General features: G+C 36.4%; 2 protein-coding genes across 2 annotated transcripts in view; both read left to right on the top strand.

The window, feature by feature from the left end:
• Positions 1 to 7: 7 nt before the first annotated feature.
• trip13 (thyroid hormone receptor interactor 13) lies at positions 8 to 8,092 on the top strand. The gene is made up of 14 exons (XM_039660939.2): positions 8 to 70; positions 719 to 819; positions 1,077 to 1,230; positions 1,356 to 1,482; positions 2,323 to 2,378; positions 2,861 to 2,951; positions 3,049 to 3,121; positions 3,193 to 3,256; positions 3,338 to 3,424; positions 4,634 to 4,740; positions 5,043 to 5,196; positions 5,283 to 5,395; positions 5,474 to 5,543; positions 7,519 to 8,092. The coding sequence occupies exons 2-14, from the start codon at positions 737 to 739 to the stop codon at positions 7,612 to 7,614; spliced, it is 1,275 nt and encodes a 424-aa protein (XP_039516873.2). The 5' UTR covers positions 8 to 70; positions 719 to 736; the 3' UTR covers positions 7,615 to 8,092.
• A 1,898-nt stretch (positions 8,093 to 9,990) lies between these two features.
• nkd2b (NKD inhibitor of WNT signaling pathway 2b) overlaps positions 9,991 to 20,092 on the top strand; it is a 43,411-nt gene continuing 33,309 nt past the window's right edge. The window contains exons 1-3 of the mRNA XM_039660825.2: positions 9,991 to 10,271; positions 10,874 to 10,900; positions 10,998 to 11,083. Of these exons, the coding sequence (XP_039516759.2) occupies positions 10,247 to 10,271; positions 10,874 to 10,900; positions 10,998 to 11,083 (138 nt within the window). The 5' untranslated portion in view covers positions 9,991 to 10,246. The remainder of the gene's footprint in view (positions 10,272 to 10,873; positions 10,901 to 10,997; positions 11,084 to 20,092) is intronic.

Genomic DNA, 20,092 nt, shown 5'->3' with positions numbered 1-20,092 from the left:
CGTCGCAGGCTGGCGTGACGTCACCGTCCGCGCGGTAAGTTCGAGTTTGTGTCAGTCGCTGTTGTGAGAGGTGAGTGTGTTTAATTTCACAGTTCTTTTTTTCTTTATTTAATCGATCTGTCAATAAATATGACAGTTAACACAATCTGAATCTACAATTATAATATGAACGTAAAATCCATTCATGCTCTTCGTTATATGATTCGCGCGTGATGTTTTATGATAATAAATGCTGTTTTTCAAAACAGAAGGTATGTTTGGATGTTTAAATAAAGTTGGTCTATATTCTAACAGAAAAATTATCCCATGGTGCATTGTTATTGGTACGTGGTAGCTAATGCTATGTAATGACAATGTGTTTTCGGTGGTTGCTTGGAGGCAGATTAACAAATATGTCAAGTTACACTGTAAAAAATGATTTTGACGATTTGTTATCACAACTTCTGTTGTTAAATCAACTTGGATAATTATTGTGGTTCAAAGTTTCTGTTAATTAAACCAATCTCATCTGTATTAACTGAAATTCTTAATTTCAATTAGCTCAATTTTAAGGCAACCATTTTACTTACTTATTTTAAGTTAAACCAACAACAACAGTTGTGAAGAGTGATTACTAAGGGCTTTGTTTGTTTATAAATCGTTACATCATATTTGATGTTTATAGATTTTTATAGCTTATGTGTATATAGTTCTTCTGACTGTGATTTTTGTTTTTCAGTCAACAGCACTTTGAGTAATGGACATTTCTGATCATCACATGACTGAAGTTGCCATCATCCGCCCTGATGTGCACATAGAGGTTCATGTGAAATCTCAGAGGTATTTCATAAGTGAATAAACTGAATAGGATGATTAGACTCTGATTTAGTTGTTACAGAATGCATAACGTGACAAACAATTACGTTTTATTTTTTTTTAAGTCATAAAATCAGTTGCATAATCAGATCGGTAGTTAATGCATGTGAAATATATTTTGATATAAGTCAGATTTCTGAAGCAAGTAATGGGCTGTGAGTTCTGTTTCATGTTGACATTTGCCTTTGCATGATTTAAAAGGTATAAATATGTGTTTGCAGCATAGCCAAGAGGTCTGACGTGAGGACGCATGTGCTGTCGCTGCTGGATCGACACAGCTCGGTTTTAAGGTCATTCAAGTGGACGGAGTTTGATGACGAATTTCTAGCCAAAAATGTGGAGTCAGTCACCATTGGAGATGTAGCTGGTCCGAAAGTAAATAGTTAATTTTTTTTACATCCGTGTACATTCTGCTTTATATTTTAAATGCTGAATTTTAAAAGGGGTGTTTTACGTCATTTTTCAGTCTGTAGATGTGATATTTCTGATGTGTTCCACAGCTTGTGGATCTGAAGGTTCACAACCTCTGTATCCATGTGTTTTCCCTGAATGATGACAGTCCGAGCACACTCACTCTGGAGGAGGAGGAGGAGCTATCCGCTGCCAATCATTGGCTCCTCCCAGCTGGTGATTATCCATGACACGCCCCTTTCAAGCACATTCACAAATCCCGCCGTACGTGTTACTACATGTTTTTACTGTAGTATGCACAATTAACCCTAAACCAAACCCTAACCGTATCTCTATAGTAAGTACATGTAATACATTAAAATTACTAAAAGTTAAGTATAATGTATTTTACGACACCTTATAAATACCAAAATAAAGTGTAACCAATTAAAATTCATTTGTTATTTTCTTGTTCCAAATCTCTATGCTGTTATTTTGTGATGATTTTGTTAAAAAAAACCTTTTAAATCTGTTTAAATCTGAAAGTTTAAATCTGCATCTGCTTTTATTGTGTATCAATAGCAGCTTAAACATTTTGCCTAAAAGATGTTGTCCATTTTAATAATTGTTTTTAAATTATAAATGTTTGAAATTACATGGGTTTGTAAAACAATGACAGAATTATATTTCTTTTTTGCATGAACTGTTCCTATAAAAATGGTTAATTAATCGAGGGTCCATTCTTTTTTTTTTTTTTATCCTGAACACGGTATACATTTTCCAATACACACACATATTTACTATCAGGAGAAAACAAACCTATTTATCAGAGCTCATTGTAGAAAATTGTTTTATTCTGTTGATACTTTTGAAAAGATGTTTAATCCAAATGTAATTTTTGAGACAAATGTGTCTCATCTTATTTAGTTTCTGTTTTTAATTTTTAATAACTCAAGTATTGTTTTCGCCATTAAAAATAGCCGAGGAGCTAGCGTGACATGTAAACAAATAACACATTGTGGTCTGACCCATGTTTAAGACTTACAACATCTTCATCTTTTTCTTCATTACTTCCAGCTGAGTTTCACGGCATTTGGGAGAGCTTGATTTATGAGGATGGCATCAAAACACAAGTAAGACCTGCATATTCATAGTCATCTTGAAATTATTTGAAATAAATGAGCAGAATTATGCTTGTTAGCTGAAGTAGGTGGTATAACCAAAATCTTATATCACAGTAGAGGTCATATTATATACTGTATATATATTGCATGTTGCATTTGCATAATGCATATAAATACTAACATGTACATATATATGAATATTTGGTCCATTTCCTTGGAAAAGAAAGATTTAAATCTGCCTGTCTATTAAAAGACAGAGTACAGTTGCATATTTGAGCGAAGAGACTAAAATCTATTAAACATCAATTATAACTGTATGTATAACAATGTTAGGGACACGTTATTCTCCATATCCTCCAAATGATAGTCATGCACACACAGCAATATTATCAAGCATTATTGCCAAATCTTTACCGGTTGACACATTTCAACGCCCATCCCTACTTGTTGGCATCCCATAACATGATCTTTGCCTTTACTTTGGTCTCCAGCTCTTGGATTATGTTTCAACAACAATTTTCTTCTCTGACAAAAATGTTGACAGCAATTTAATTGCCTGGAATCGTGTCGTGTTGCTTCATGGTAAGACAATAAAAGCTTGTTTGTTAGCTCAGCAATTTCTGCCTTCATTGAACGGCTACCATGTTTACACAGTTGCTTTTCTCTCATAAACCCTCAGGGCCGCCTGGCACCGGGAAGACGTCTCTATGTAAAGGACTGGCTCAGAAACTCTCCATTCGACTGTCTGGCAGGTATGACATCTTTCATAAAATACAAAAAGGCTGCTGCTGAACATACTGAATTCATCACCATTGTTCCTCAGGTATGCGCACAGCCACTTCATGGAGATCAACAGCCACAGTCTCTTCTCCAAGTGGTTCTCAGAGGTACAGCTTGATCCGTCACATCTGAAACACTTCCTCAGATCCATGTCTGAAACGCTGTGAACACACGTGCCTGTTTTACAGAGTGGAAAACTGGTCACGAAGATGTTTCAGAAGATCCAGGAGCTCATTGACGATAAAAGTGCCCTGGTGTTTGTCCTAATAGATGAGGTACTCTCCTTTTAAAGGGATAGTTCACTTTGAGATACATTTTTGGCATGTTTTATCGTACCTCAAGGGCATCCAAGATGTAGGTGCCTTTGTTTCCGCAGTAGTTTCAATTTTGATATTTTTAGGTCAAACCGTTCTTGTCTGTCAGTCGTATAATGGAGGTCTATGGTCACCACCTCAAAGAGCATGCACAGAGAAGTCCAAATTAAACATGTCTCGTAAATGTAAGTACACATTGATGGCCTAAGACACGAAACGAGCGGTTTGTTGTGACCTCAAACCGATATAAATATAACAGTTTGTTTAGTCAATTTGCATCAGGGTATAATTTGGAAAAATGTTGCAAAATTGCAGCTCTGTTACGTTTAAATAGGCAAACGAGACATTATCTAATTAAATATGCACTAATTTGTGGATACGTTTCCAGAGGATATTTTGAGTGTATTATTTAAATCTCCATAAATCATAAAATACTGCCAACAGGCAGAAAAAAAAATCACCATGTTTTAAAATTAAATAAATATGCAATATATTTTACCACTGTTTTTTTTTTTATACAGTAAGTGAACATTTTAAATTCACAACACTGTTCAGCACGCAAATGTATAAATCATTATGAAAAGTTAAATAAGTGGTCACAATTTTAATACTATAATAATATCAAAGCATGCTTCAAATATAGTCATTTTGATACCACTTAATTAAAATAAATATTATATATGTATATACTTGTTTGTGTGTGTAGGTTAGTTGCCAAATACATGTTTTCTACTGTACATAAGCTAATTAATACAATTCAGCTGGCTGGTGCTATTCTGTGTGACTTGAGCAAGCTATGATTATTTAATATGCATTTTTAACCCCCACCAAAACTTGTAATGAATTGCTTGCTACTGTATATACTCATACTCAAATATTTTCAAGATTTGTTATCACAACATATTTTTTTTTTAAACAACTTTCAAATAATTTATTTAGTTGAGATAACTTATTATTTTGAGTTTCTGATGGTTAAATTAATCTACTTCATTGTATTAACTCACTTTTTCCAGTTCAATCAACTTAATTTTAAGGCAACCAGGTTACTTACTTTACTTTACTTAAGTTAAACCATCAATATTTTTTTACAGTGTAGTGAAAGTTAGGTATTATTACATTGCAATTGTGCTCGGCTGGATCACTGAGGGTTCATTAATGCTTGTTTGTCAGGTGGAGAGTCTCACAGCTGCTCGGAGCGCGTCCCAAGCAGGAACAGAACCGTCTGATGCTATCAGGGTGGTCAATTCTGTCCTGACCCAGCTCGACCAGATCAAACGGTCAGTTTCTCTTCATCTCTGCTGCACTTTCATCTACAAAAGCATGCTTGAAATCAAAATGACTATTTACTTAATGCATATTGCTGCTCTTATTGGGCATTATTCATCGTTGAGGTTTTTGCAAATAAATAAATCTGTTTTTGTAGACTTCCATCAAAATATAATGACCCGTTCTGCCATATTTGTCCTTTTCGTCTGATGCCATGCTGCCCTCTTTTCTTGTGCCATTGAATAACCTGATCCATATTATGTCAGCTTAAATTGGGGCTTCCTGTGCAACTTTTCCTGTTTCCTTGATTCAGCCACTCAAATGTGGTCATCCTCACTACATCCAACGTCACGCAAAAGATCGATCTGGCCTTTGTGGATAGAGCTGATATCAAGCAGTACATCGGCCCACCGAGCGCCAACGCCATATTCAACATCTATCTGTCTTGTCTGGAGGAACTCATGAAGGTGAGTGTGTGTTCAGCTCCATGAATCGTTGAACGTCCCCGTTCCTCCACTGAGCTCCGCGATTCGGATTTGATCTTTCCCTGCAGCGTCAGATCATCTACCCCAGACAGCAACTGCTGAGTTATGAGGATCTGGGAACCATGGACTTCAAGGAGAACGAAGTGACCCGTCTGAGCTTAAGCCTGAGGAACATCTCCCAGTGAGTGTTTGCTGGTGACGCAACCAGTATTGAAAGTCTTTGAGAATCGATATTTCACAAGTGTCTCTTTCTGGACAGGAGGAGTGTGGGACTCAGTGGAAGAGCTTTGAGGAAAATCCCATTCCTGGCTCATGCGCTTTTTGGAAAGGTACTCGTCTTTGGACAATGTTATGTTATCTTTCCACAAATATGGGGTGTTGTTAGTCTAAAATCCTTAAGTGTGGTAAGTAAGGGATATCCAGCCAGTTGTTATCTGAGTAAACCTCGACAGGGTGATCAGGACGGCCTTGCATCGGCCTAAAGGGGTTTATTCTGAGATAACAACCGGCTGGGTGTACATTAGTAAATAATTAGATGAGAAATATTGGTTTGAGTTGAAATAATTGATTAGCTATTTAAACGCAAAAGCAGTTGCTAGCAAACGGCAAGTTCAAAATAGACAGAAATTTAAGGTTTATACTGGAAAATTGTGAAATACTCAGACACCAACAACCATGCCACCCTCAAAATTGCTTAAAACACCTTTCTGACATTCAGTTTGGGGTTCAGGAGATTGTCTTGACCAGGACCACACCCCTAAATACATTGAAGCAACTGCCATGTGATTAGTTGATTAGATAATTGCATTAATGAGAAATTGAATAATCCTTTAGGTGAGTGTCTAATTCTAGAAAGTGTATGGTTGCCAACTTGCCAAGCAATTTAAGACTGGTCAATCGGGTGAATGTTTTAACTAATAGACATCACCATACTTCCTCACAATACATTAGGTAAATTGTTTTGTATTACAAGTTTTCTGAAAAGTTATTTTAAATAGAATGTGATTATGGATGAAATGTTCTTTAAAATCAGCCGTATGACGGATGAACAAACCCTTCTGTAAGACCCTTCACAATATATATATATATATATATATATATATGAGAATAAAACTGTTAGGTTTGGTGTATGTAAAGCGGCTGAAGTGGAGATTTCTGAGGGAAAAAAAATCACCTGGATTCTCAAATCTACAAATGCATATAGATAAAAATGACAGACTAAAATGCATGTTTGATCTGTTTTAACTGAAAGCAACTTGCACAAACATATCTTAAAATTAGGGCTGTGCAAAAATTAATTGCGATTAATCGCATCCAAAATAAAAGTCTGTGTTTACATAATATATTTGTGTGTGCTGTATATAATTATTTTGTATATATAAATACCTATGCATGCATGTATATATTTAAGAATTATTTGCGCTTAAATTCTGTATATATTTATAAATACATAATCTATATTATATAAATATAAATATTTTATATATGAATAACACATTTTATTAAATACATACATGCATGTGTGTGTATTTATATATACAAAATAATTATATACAGCACACACAAATATTTTATGTAAACACAGACTTTTATTTTGGATGCGATTAATCGCAATTAATTTTTGCACAGCCCTACTTAAAATATGTCGGTATTATTGTTTTGTCTCAAGATGCACACCAGTAATGTGTTTTCTAAGGCATGTTTATAAAAGCTACTTAAAGGGATACTCCACTTTTTTTGGAAATAGGCTCATTTTACCACTCCCCCAGAGTTAAACAGTTGGGTTTTACCGTTTTCGAATCCATTCAGACGATTTTCTGATATTTAGAAGAATATCAGTAACCAGACAGTTTCTGGTCTCATTGACTTCCATAGTATATTTTTTTCCCACTATGGAAGTCAGTGAGACCAGAAATTGTCTGGTTACTGATACTCTTCTAAATATCTGAAAATCGGCTGAATACATTCGAAAACGGTAAAACCCAACTGTTTAACTCTGGGGGAGTGGTAAAATGTATTTTAAAATGTAAAAATATTTCCCCAAAAAAGTGGAGTATCCCTTTAAATGTCGCAATTGAACTAAGGCCTAATCCTGGCTTAATCTAAGACCTGTCTGTGAAACCAGGCCAATGTGTAAAAATAAACACGTGAATGTGCGTTTAGGTTATTTTCTTTCAAATAGTCTGAAAGAGTTATTGCAGCAAAATAACACAAAAAAAAGAAACTTAGAATTGACCAGTGCATGAAAAAACAATGGTTTGAATATACAATTTACTCTTTGTTTTTGTTGTAATCTGTTTCCAGACTGCCACAATGACAGTCGAGAGTTTTCTAAAAGCGATGGGCCGTGCCGTGGACAAACAGAGACAGGAACAGGCGAGTTTGGTCAACTGTGTTTGAGCTGAAGCAAACTGACGTTCTGCTGTCGAATCGAAACGGTTTCTTGTTTTTTTGTTTGTTCAATATTTCTGCTCTGTTCACCAGCTTCATCCTCTGAAAATGTCCTAGAACAAACCAGTGTTGTTTAATTTCAAGTTTGAAAGTTAAAAACCGCACTTATCTATATGAGACTGTCATCTTCTAGATGGTATTTCTCAAGTCCGCATTTATGATTTAAATATATAAACATACATTTAAATAATTTGATTAAAATGAGAAAATTAATTCCTTTTGTTTTTTGTTTATTTTGTAATTTTCACAAGAAAAAAGTTATATATAGAACCTTTTAGGGGTTCATTTTATGGATTTAGTTTTTTTAATCATTTTTATGAACGGTTCATAAGCATACTTTAACACTAGGAAAAAATTAAATAACTTTTAAACATGAAAGTATTATGCAAGACATCATTAAAGGACTTATAAGTTCTTATTTGGCAAATTGAGTCTAATTTGTAAATTGCATCCAGTAGGTGGCATAAACATGCAGGAATTAAACCTATGCATGAAATGCTTAGTGTCTTTTTTCACTCAAACAGTTCTTATATTAACTATTTGAAAACCAATTCGGAGTGCTAACAGCCTTTATTCACACTGCATTTGGTTTTCGATTCGAGTCTTGCATATTGACATTACGCTACAAGTTTGTACAAATGAAATTTCATGATTATTTTGCAGTGTTTGCTACTTGGCCACTTGTTTTGTGCAATTTGAACGCATTAAAGTTATAAAACACATGTGCATTAATTCACTCTGGACTTTTTCACTTGGTGTTTGCCGGTAAGAAACCTGTTCGACACCATATTTAAAGCGGCCTGCTTTGATATGCTGTTGGAAAATGTCAAGTTGTGTGAATGTGTTTTATGAGAATGTCAAAATCGCAAAGAGCTGTTTGATGTGTATCATCACCCGACGATACCGGATCAAACAGGTAAACACCTGCGAGCCGTCATTGTGCAGGTATCTGTATCGCATTCTTCTGATATGATGTGAGATTAAAATGTGTCAGGCTGCAGACCAGATAAACAGACACATAATTGCAGTGTCTGCAGGCTTTTTTCTCTTCCTGACAGTTCCTCTTCCAAAAACACAACTGCTTAAATGTAATCAGTGGAGGAAGAGAAAAAAAAATCCTCAAAAGCCTTATTGTTGAATTGAACTTTTGTGGTTTAGAAACTGCCAGAGAGTTCCTAAACAAAGCAAACAGTATAATACAGCTGAATTTCTATCTGGCTCCAAGCACTGGAATATCAATAGAGCTGCCAATAGCAATACATTAGTTGAAGAGTTAATAGACTTGTGGGCAAGTATCGTACAACAACACAAGACGTTTGGCGTTCAAGGCTGTTCGGTAGGATTGTAGAGAGATATATGAGCTTTTGTTTGAAATAAAAGAACGATTTATGCTGCTTATTGGCAAATCAGTATTGCAAATCTCTCCCCTCTTTCAGGAATGCAAAAGCTGTTTTCCCTCATGCAAATGCAATATGCTTTCATCTTGTTTTTTTTTCTCTCTCTCTCTTTCAAGCTGATTGCATGTGAAAAATGTTCCTGTGGCAATCGTGCATGTATGAATTACCAACTAGAGTTTTGCATTTTCTGAAGAAAGGGGTTGCTGACTGGGTCACCTAAAAAAAATGTTTTTGTCTCAGTCACAAAGAGATTATTCAACTGTTTTTTCCATACCTTGGCAGCATCATAAACGTCAGTCTCTTTATGAAAATTGAAAGTTGTAGACTTTTTCTTCAGAAATAAGTGGGATTAATGACGCCAGCTAAAAAGTAAGAGCAAGTTGCATTTTGATGAGATATTAAAGAAGTTTTTTTTTAAAGATGTAAAAATAAAGTCACTCACAACAAGACCAGGAACATTATTTTGATTTTATGATGACTTCTGGAGTTATTTGACCCCTGCTGGAATCCTTTGAAGGAGTAGTTCACTTTTAAAAAAAACTTTTGCTGATAATTTACTCACCCCCATATCATCCAACATGTCCACGTCTTTCTTTCTTCAGTCGAAAAGAAATGAAGGTTTTTGATGAAAACATTCCAGTATTTTCTCCATATAATGGACTTCAATGGGGTCCAAACGGTTCAAGGTTCAAATAAGAGTTTCAGTGCAGCTTCAAAGGGCTTTAAACGGACACCAGACGATGAATAAGGGTAATTTTGAACGTTTATTATCCAATGTTCAATTTTAAGTTCTGGAAATATGCAGGTTAATGCATTTATTCACCTGTAGTGTCTTTCCTGAAGTAGTGCTATCATGCGAGTGTCAGTAGAGGGCAGCAGAGATGCTGAAGGGGCTGGTCTGAAGGTCTTATGTGTGTGTGTGTGTTTCTCCCGCACTTCACTTCACATCATCTTCATCCGCAGCAGAAGATCATCTCGAGAGCTCCTGCGACAGATCCTCTCCTTCACTCTTCTGCATTACAGACTCAGTGAACGGGACTCTGCGGGGTCGCGCGCTCGATGCTGCTCGTGCTCGCATGTTTGCGGAATCTGCAGGATTTGACTTTTCATTTCTCTGAACGGGATACAATGTAACAACCGCGACCGGGAGATGCACGACTTCTGTTAACCACAGCTGCGATACAATGGGGAAACTTCACTCAAAACATGGTGAGTTGTACATCTAGAAGTTACAAAATCGCAACATATTTGTGTTCTTATGTAAACGCGTATGTATATATGGACGATTATTCAGTGATGGGAACTGTTCTTTCTTTTAGGATGACTTTAGTCCTAAATATGTAATAGATTTAAATGTCTTCTAAATGTTAACGTTGTGTTGATTTATATGCACCAAAGGTAAAATTTCCCAGTGTGTAGGCTATTGTTGTTGTTAAGTTTCTTTTTGTTTTTATTGGAAATGTGAGGGAAAAGAGTTATATTTATGACAGAACAGCAGCATAATAAAAGTTTTACGTTCAGAAATGTCATTAATATAAGATTTTTTTTACATATGAAAGTAGTGTCGCTACCAAATGACTGACTAAATTATCACTTGTGTAACTTAGGCTATTTCTCTAAAAACTGGAAAATGTAATTTCCGATAATAATCCAGGACAACATAAATTGAACAGTTAGAAGACGTTTTAAATATTAAAATTAAAAAAAACAATATCGTCCATATATGTCACGATATTGAACACATGCACGCTGTTGAAATACTTTTAATTATAAATAACGCTCTGCTTTTTGTCTTTGCTGTTCGGATGCAGCTTGCAAACGTCGGGAAAATCCTGAGGGTGAGATTTACATTTGATGCATCTTTCTTTTTATTGATAATTAGAACTATTAAATGGCTTAGAACATTTCCCAATGCTTTTTCAAATCTATTTTCAGGGGACAGTTTTGTTGTGAATGGCTTTATTTCAAGAAGAGGAGTTGAAGAAGGCGAGAGATATGGCACCAATCAGAAAGATTACAAGGTAAGAAGCACCTGTTTTTTTGTGTGTGTGTGTGCATTTGCTTCCTTTAAGCATCTGAAACCTTTTTTCCATCCATCTTTAGACCTGTCCCGCATATGCAGCGACCTTAAACTGAAATCAAACATCTAGACACTATCTCTGTGGGTCATACAAATAGCACTTTGCTCGACTAATTTCAATTCAATTTCCAAAGAGTATGTAGTTTGCATGTTGCAAAGGTAACTCTGTGTTATTCTAATAAGCAAGAATACACAGAACTAAGTTTTTTTTGTCTCTGTTGTTGAATGAAAGCAGTGCATTTTGCGATTGTTGTATATTTTTCCCTGTTTCATAATGGGCTTGCTCAAGAATCTAGAGAAGGAGCAACTTGCGGTGAGCCGTTTGCCATCTCGCTGCCAAAGACCACATTCCCACTGACGAGAAATCATCATTACACCGACTGAAACGAACAGAACAGAGTGTGTGTTCTCAAGGCCGTGCAACGACATGTCGAGCTCCTTGTGATGACGAGAGCTGCTTTTGTTTTTGTCGTGTTTGGCAGTGGGACAGCTCCGCTGTGGTTGTTCCCCTGTGGGATTGATGGGTTTTGACAGCCCTTTCCCTGCGGTGGGACTGTCTGTGACATCAGCGCCGGGCAGACGGTTGGTGATTGACAACTGTATTAACTAACAGCCGACAGTCGCGGTTAGTCCTGGACGTACGGCAGCTCATAGCATAATGGCTGTGTGAACTGTTTCGAAATGTACAGTGACTTTTGGGAGTGTCAGTTTGTTGATGAGTAATTTCACTAATTGTGATCGGTTGAGGTTTCATCTCGTGCAAACCAAATTGCCTCTTATTATGCAGTTTAATTTATGCTCTTCTCCTCCACCTAAGCAGTTTGCTAGAGTTCTTTCTCTTCCTCCCATCACACAATACTGCAATTTTCTGACATTTTTCCTGACACTCGCCTAAAGGATTATTAGGAACACCTGTTCAATTATCTAATCAACCAATCACATGGCAGTTGCTTCAATGCATTTAGGGGTGTGGTCCTGGTCAAGACAATCTCCTGAACTCCAAACTGAATGTCAGAATGGTAAAGAAAGGTGATTTAAGCAATTTTGAGCGTGGCATGGTTGTTGGTGTGAGTATTTCTCAATCTGCTCAATTACTGGGATTTTCACACACAACCATTTCTAGGGTTTACAAAGAATGCTGTGAAAAGGGAAAAACGTCCAGTATGCGGCAGTCCTGTGGGCCAAAATGCCTTGTTGATGCGAGAGGTCAGAGGAGAATGGGCCGACTGATTCAAGCTGATAGAAGAGCAACTTTGACTGAAATAACCACTCGTTACAACCGAGGTATGCAGTAAAGCCACAACACGCACAACCTTGAGGCGGATGGGCTACAACAGCAGAAGACCCCACCGGGTACCACTCATCTCCACTACAAATAGGAAAAAGAGGCGACAATTTGCAAAAGCTCACCAAAATTGGACAGTTGAAGACTGGTCTGATGAGTCTCGATTTCTGTTGAGACATTCAGATGGTTTGGTGTGAACAGAATGAGAACATGGATCCATCATGCCTTGTTCCCACTGTGCAGGCTGGTGGTGGTGGTGTAATGTTTTCTTGGCACACTTTAGGCCCTTTAGTGCCAATTGGGCATTGTTTAAATGCCACGGCCTACCAGCTGACCATGTCCATTCCTTTATGGCCACCATGTCCCCATCCTCTGGCTACTTCAAGCAGGATAATGCACCTAGATGCAAATCTAAAAATGGACAAATATTCTTAGGATATGAAACCAGCTATAACCAGTTTGTTTGATTCATTTTTTGTGAATGAGTTTATTCTGTGCATTTCATTGAATCCCATTGGGAATTGATTCATTGAAATGAACAGAAGCCGATGTGTCTCATTATCTCAGACTCTTTGCATTGCATCATTTCAATTAGCATCACGCTGAAGGACGGCATAGTATGAAACTAACTGATGATTAACCTGCCCTATTAGAAGCCTTATAAAAGTTGTTCCCTTCATGAATGGGAAAGTTATTTGGGAAAATTTGACAGCGATCTTTAGGGGAAACCACCGGCGGCGCAGGGTACGTCATATGTCATTAATGGGCCGGTCCAGGGTTTGATTTAATCTAAGTCTTGGCTCTGATTTGTGTTTTGTCAGTCATCAAGTACCTGAAAGAGTCTTTGAAACTGTGAGCAGGAGCACTTTTGATTGCTGATAAGACAAACTTGGGTTGTTTATTAAGGGTGGTTGAAGTGCAAGACGTCTGTATAGTTAATGAGAGCTTTTGGTGCGGATCCGAGTCCAATTCAGGTCAGAGTTTGGTTAATAAAGGGGTTAAACTCTGGATCAAACCATCACTGAACTATCATGTTGCAGTTTAGATCAGTGTTGCCATCTTGCTTTTGGAATTTCATTGCAAATGAATCTTCAATGTTCCATAATGTGCATATTTATGTCTAAGCAAACAAAACAAATGCATGTGTGTTAGAACTAGGCGATCACGTTTCTCGGTCTAATCTGCCATTTGTGATTTTTTTTTTAAACGTCATAATCACAGATTTGTGCTGCCATGTTTATTCTGCAGTGAACCTTGTTATTCAACATCTTGATGCGTTGCAGGGATAAAGAGTCATTGTTGTGTGTTTGATTGAAGGTTTTTTGGAGTTACCGCTACCATATTTTACTTCTAGTGATTGGCAGTTGCAGCAAGTAAGCTGTACACCTAGTATTACATGAGTAGTTCACCCAAAAATAAACATTTTGTCATCATTTACTCGCCCTCAAGTTGTTCCAAACCTGTAGTTTCTTTCTTCTGCTGAACACAAAAGAAGATATTTTGAAGAATATGGGCAACCAAACAGTTGTTGGACCCCATTGACTTTCATAGTATGTAAAACAATACTATGTGGTCCATTAACTGTTTGGTATCGGACAACTTTTTAAAATGTCATCTTTTGTGTTCAGCAGAAGAAAGAAACTCGTACAGGTTTTGAGGGTGAGTAAATGATGACAAGATTTTCATTTTTGGGTGAACTATCCCTTTAAAGGAGTAGTTCGCTTTTTACTCACCCCCATGTCATCCAAGATGTCCACGTCTTTCTTTCTTCAGTCGAAAAGAAATTAAGGTTTTTGATGAAAACATTCCAGGATTTTCTCCATATAATGGACCTCAATGGGAACCAAACGGTTCATGGTCCAAAAGACAGTTTCAGTGCAAACTGCAAACTGTCCAAAGGGCTTTAAACGATTCCAGACAATGAATAAGGGGGGTCTTATCAAGCCAAACGATCGCTCATTTAATAAATAAATAACAAAGTTTAAGTTTTAAAAGCTGAAATGCTCGCCTTGCTCTGTTCTGTGATGCGCGTTCGTGACTCTCCTGTTCGAACTCGTTCATTAAAATGAATGAATCTCTTTTCATGTCATTTGGTTCATTCAACGAACGAAATGAACGAATTGACTCGAAAAAAGATTCGTTCATTCGTTCATTTAAATTATCAGCAAAAGTTTTTTTTTTTAAAGTGAGACAACAAATCCTTTAAATAATGGTATTCAGAATCAGAACAGAACAGGAATGAAAAATAGAAAACAATCGTAAACTATAGTGGCATTCATTATAAGCAACATTAAAAATGCAATTTGGCGAAAATTACACTTTTATTTAAACTGAAACTGCTGTCGTGTGGGAAATCCACCATACAAATAAACTTGTGCTCACGTGCCTCTCTCATTCGGCACCAAATGTGTGCGCTTTGTGCATGTTTTGCATGCTTGCGTTATAAGTTGTTTTGGAATGCAAGTTGCAGCATATTATATTCCGGAAAATATGTAGTTCTTATGACTTGTGCACATGACAGAGGTTGAGTAAATGATTACAAAATCTTACATTTTGTAAAATTGCAGTATTTCAGCAAAGATGAGTCCACTGGGAAACACGGCTACTGGTCTCTTGAGTTTTAAGCAAATTGAATGTTTAATGTGTGTAATGTATTGTATTTGAAGCCCCATCATGCTTTGAACATGGAAACGAGTTTGTTTATTTCTGGAACATCTCCGTTTTTCCTCGTAATATTGAGGGATGTTTGAGTTTATAATTGCGGTTGAGCTGGTGTAATTGTTTTCCAGACCGCATATAAAGAAAGTATATTTGTCTACATGACATTTCTCTTTGATGCTGAAATGAATCCATACATTTCAACACAGATTTGTTCTGTTGTTGCCATAATCTTCTCTGATAGTCTGGGTCGTTTACGATTGGTTTATGATGCACAAGTGTAAGAAGAATCGAATGACGTCTCACCCCTAGGGATTGTTTGTCGAGCCGGTTGTAGCGTTTTATTGTCATTATAAGTGCGGTTTGACTTTGCACCTCAGAGCAGCTGTAATTGTGTCCTCTAAATGAACTGAAAAGAGATATCTCTACATGGACAGATGCTCGTGTCCGTGACAAACCAGAGTAGATATATAGTTTGACACTCAATGTTCAAGGATCTCTTTAAGAATGACGTATTTCTGGATTACATCAAGTGAAGTATAACAGTATTTTGAGTACTGTAGAGCTGCTTTTTAGTAGAAACTTGTAATTGTAATTCTAATTGAAAGAGATACTGACACTGCTTTTTCATGTTTAATACTTTAATGCTGCTGCTTTGAAACAATCTAATGTATAAAGTGCAATATAAATAAACGTGACTTTACTGGAGTGTTGAATTGCAGAGCTGGTGCAAATGTTCAGATGCTTTCTGAACTACTCTTTTCTCACCTCTATTTCAGTTGTGTGTTCGTTTTTTTATTGAATGGAAAGCGCACAGCACAGTTACATATTAGGGCTGTGAAACGATTAATCGCATCCAACATAAAAGTTTGTGTTTACATATGTGTGTAGTGTGTATAATTATTTTGTAGATTTAAATTCACACACATATATATATATGTATATATATGAAGAGTTCAGATGCAAAAGCCTCTAAGTGCCATTTAAAATTTTCTTCAAGAATGATCATTTGTATCAAGCTTGTGTATTTAAGTTCATTAATTTCACTTAAATAACAATTAATAGGTAATCTCCATTGCCATTTAAGTGAAATTACTGAACTTTAATATGCAGTCTTGATAAAAATGATCATTCTAGAAGAAAATTGCAATGGCACTTAGAGGCTTTTGCATCTGAACTCTTCATATATATATATATATATATATATATATATACATTTAAGAAAAATGTGTTATTAATATATCAAATATTTATATTTATGTATAATATTAATGTTGTATAAATATATATAAGGTATATACATGCAAATATTTCTTACACACATACATGTGTGTGTATTTATATATACAAAATAATTATACACACTACACACACTATTTTGGATGCGATTAATCGCGATTTATCATTTCACAGCTCTATTACATATTTATCGAAACGCTGATTTCCTCAGTGTGTCAGAGCGTCAGAACAGTTTACCACTGATCACATATTTGAACTTCTTTTTACCCCAAACCGAAGAACGAAAAATAACTTTGTCGTAAGTATATCAGGGCCTTTAGGATGTGTTCATACTTAGTTCGTCTCTTTTGGTCCGGACCAAAAAAGAAAATTAGCCCTGGTTCGCTTAGCATTCACACTGTCATATTTAAGACTTGCAGCTAAAAAAGGGCTTTAATTATGTATATTTTGCGATGGAACTTATCCGAACATCCAAAACAATGCTGTGTGCTGGATTAAACGTGCTCGTTGTATTTGCGTACATACAGAACGATGGTATTTTTACCAGTTGAAAACTTGTGAAGAGCTGATAAAATGTGTAAAGGAGTATATTATAGGAATAAATGTTACTTCACTTGATCGTGGCAGTAGTAATTCATCAAAAGATGGAAAAGAGATTTGAATACCTTTATTCATATTCATATGCATGGCATTACTTGATTTGCATAATTCGTTTAGTAATTCTGGTGCTAAAACGACGCAGACAGCACATGCAAATAAACACTATCAGCTGTCTCTCAGTGCACTTTCATTGAAAGAACTTTGCTAAAGAAAGAGATGATGGAGGACTCGGAGTTATTTTCTGCCACAGATGCTGTTGAAACAGCTTAATTTGAACTAAACCCAGAACATTCCTTGAAGTTAATGGAAAAGAGGGATTGTGTCCAATAATTGTGTCTGGCTGCATTTTAAAGTCAGCTTTAGGATTTTGGAGGCAGGTAAAATCCTGATGGCCACAGATTAGAAACGGGCCAAATCCGGTGTTTGGTCAGCCCCCCCCCCCCCCCATCCCCCATCCCATTGTCAGCGAAGCGGAGGGAATGGGATTCCTCAGCTGCCTGGACGCGACTTCAAAGCGTGGAGCTGGGAGTTATTAAAGCTCTCTGATATCACTGGAGCCGCGTATCTGGGGGAAGGGCTGGCGGACGAACAGGCCCGCGGGGAGAGACAGACGGGTGAGTGTCCCGAGGGTTTTCCTGGTGTGGAGTTCCCGAGTATTAACTCTGGAAGCCATTAGTGTTCAGTGGGCAATAATGAGCTCATTAGTGCAGTCAGATGTTTCCTTAAAGGAATATCATGTCTTTCCAAACCCGATTTACTTAAAGGGATAGTTCACCCAAACATGATACGCCATCCTTGTGGCGTTCCAAACCCTAAGACTTCCGTTCAATGTTTATATGGGAATGTAATCCTAAATTCAATGTTCATCCAGACTGATCTCATGAAATGGCGTATGTATGACTCGCCAATTCGTATTTCCATTTTTGGCGTGCTATATCAACACGCAATCGCTTTTCAGCGTGTTTATGAACGCAGGTACATAAATATATGACCTATAAAACCTATATAAACTTACCCATCACTGGGGTTAATGCAATTCATGAGTCTTCCCCTACCATCCTAGGAAAAAAATATCGCTCCCCAGATGTAGACCTACATTTTGCTTCGTTTAACGGCGTAGACATAGACGCATACACGCGGATAGCTCAACATGCGTATAGATAACATGCCACCTGACTTGAAAGTGGCGTGTATGTTTACGCAAAAGTCATGATGCCATGTTGGTTCATCGTTTAAGATCAAGTCTCTTCAGAAAATTTGGACTATACCACTCAACTCTTATGGATTCGTTTCACGATCTCTGCATGAACTTTCTGAAGCGTCAGTGGTAGTTGCGTAGCTGTCAATGGACGGACTGAAATCTCTCAGATAATTAATCATAAAGATCTTTATTTGGGGTTTGGAAGGACATGAGGGCGAGTAATTAATTGCAGAATTTTTATTTTTCGGTGAACTGTCACTTTAATCAATCGTCTTTATCAGGGTTATCATCATAACGAAAACTAAAACTATATACAAAAGTTTTCATTACTAAAATATAACATTAATTGAAATAAAAAATAAAAAAAAAACTTCAGCTGGCTGCCAAGGTAACATTTCTCATTTTCGTTTAGTAGTAAAATAACAAAAAAAGACAAAAATGAATAAAACTTTAATTAAAATATATAATATAAAAATCTAAATAACATTTAATGTAAACTATTAGCAAAAATAGTGCTATAATAGTGAAACTAAAGTCATTCTAAAATAACACTGATCTTTTTGCAGACACATCTATCAAGCTGTAAAAAGTGTCATAAAAGTAGTTAATGCACCGTTAGCCAAATTACAGTTTTGTGTGAGAAACTCTTTTTTTATGTTATGGCTTTTTGTTTAAATTTAGGTTTGTTCCTCACATAAATAAATCATTTGACTTCAGAAGATTTGGCATAAAATGCATGCATTTTTTTTTTTAGTTCATTGAAAATTCATCTTTCATGTTGCATAGAAACAATAACAGCAGGGAACAGTAACGGCATGATGGACTTTTCATTTTTTGTTCAACTATTCCTGAAAGTTTAGCTGTCACGTCCTTCAGATTAAAGCATGTTGAGTGAAAGGAGCAAAAAAAGCAGGAGCAGCAAATGGGGTAATTACGGACTTGGACTCAGAGGTGACTGTTGGCTGATCAAAGACGTTCCCTGAAAAAACAGGCTTTGTTTTTGTTCCTCAAGGAGACCGCGATAGGGAAAGAATGAGTTGGCTGGTTTGGAGAAGGGTGAGTTTGACGGATCATTGCAGGTGTTCGGCTCTTACCTGTATAAACACCTGGCACGGGGCTAGAGAGATCTTCAGAGGAAAGATCAAAATGACCAGTCAATATGAGCAGCCAAAATAGCAGCAGCTCCGAATGTTGTTGGAAGGCCGGACAAGAGGCGCCTCTGTGAAAAATCCACACGGAAAGCGCTTGATTCCAGTGGAGAGACTCGCCATTCTTAAAGAGCCTGTGAGGCCTCAGTGTGCTTCAACACTGGAAACATCAACAGTCTGCAGCACACTGACTGCTTCTTCAGCTCTCCGGATGCCCAAATAATGACACACTCGCTCATTTCAACTTTTCAACACCCCTTTTGTCTTAAACGTTCCCAGGCATGAAGCCATTAACGGGATGCCAGTGAAGTAGGAACAGTCTGATAAATGCTCGGGGGCGCAATACAGAGTCGGCCATAATTCAGAATGACTGAGTGTGAATTCGAATTGAATTGGCTTCAACACACAACTTCAACTAAATTCAATGGTGTCACACAACTGAAGAACCTCCTCGTTAGTACAACGTCGACAAGAACACTTTTACATTTTACTGCATTCTGGTAAATGTTGGTCCGTATAATGAAAGTTAATTTATTAAAGATAATGCAATTTTAAATAATGAATAATTATAAAGGAAATTAAGTACAGTAAATTATATAAATGAAATAATGTATCATAAATAAAATAGTTTTTTGTATATATATATATATATATATATATATTTTATTTATCATATATGATTTCATTTACATAATTTACTGTCCATAATTTCCTTTACATTTAAATGTAATTATTTTAAATTATTAATTTTATAATATTTTATTATTGTATTTTATTATTTTATTATATATATATATATATATATACACACACACATAC

Source organism: Pimephales promelas, chromosome 12 (genome assembly GCF_988280905.1).
Source record: "Pimephales promelas chromosome 12, fPimPro1.hap1.1, whole genome shotgun sequence".
Taxonomy (NCBI): domain Eukaryota; kingdom Metazoa; phylum Chordata; class Actinopteri; order Cypriniformes; family Leuciscidae; genus Pimephales; species Pimephales promelas.
Note: the sequence above shows the minus strand (reverse complement) of the source record. Positions and strands in the feature narration are given on the sequence as shown.

Coding starts and splice junctions, on each gene's coding strand:
- trip13 (XM_039660939.2), top strand. CDS start 737: ATGGACATTTCTGATCATCACATGACTGAAGTTGCCATCATCCGCCCT. Junction 820..1,076: donor GTTCATGTGAAATCTCAGAG/GTATTTCATAAG, acceptor ATGTGTTTGCAG/CATAGCCAAGAGGTCTGACG. Junction 5,544..7,518: donor CTCATGCGCTTTTTGGAAAG/GTACTCGTCTTT, acceptor ATCTGTTTCCAG/ACTGCCACAATGACAGTCGA.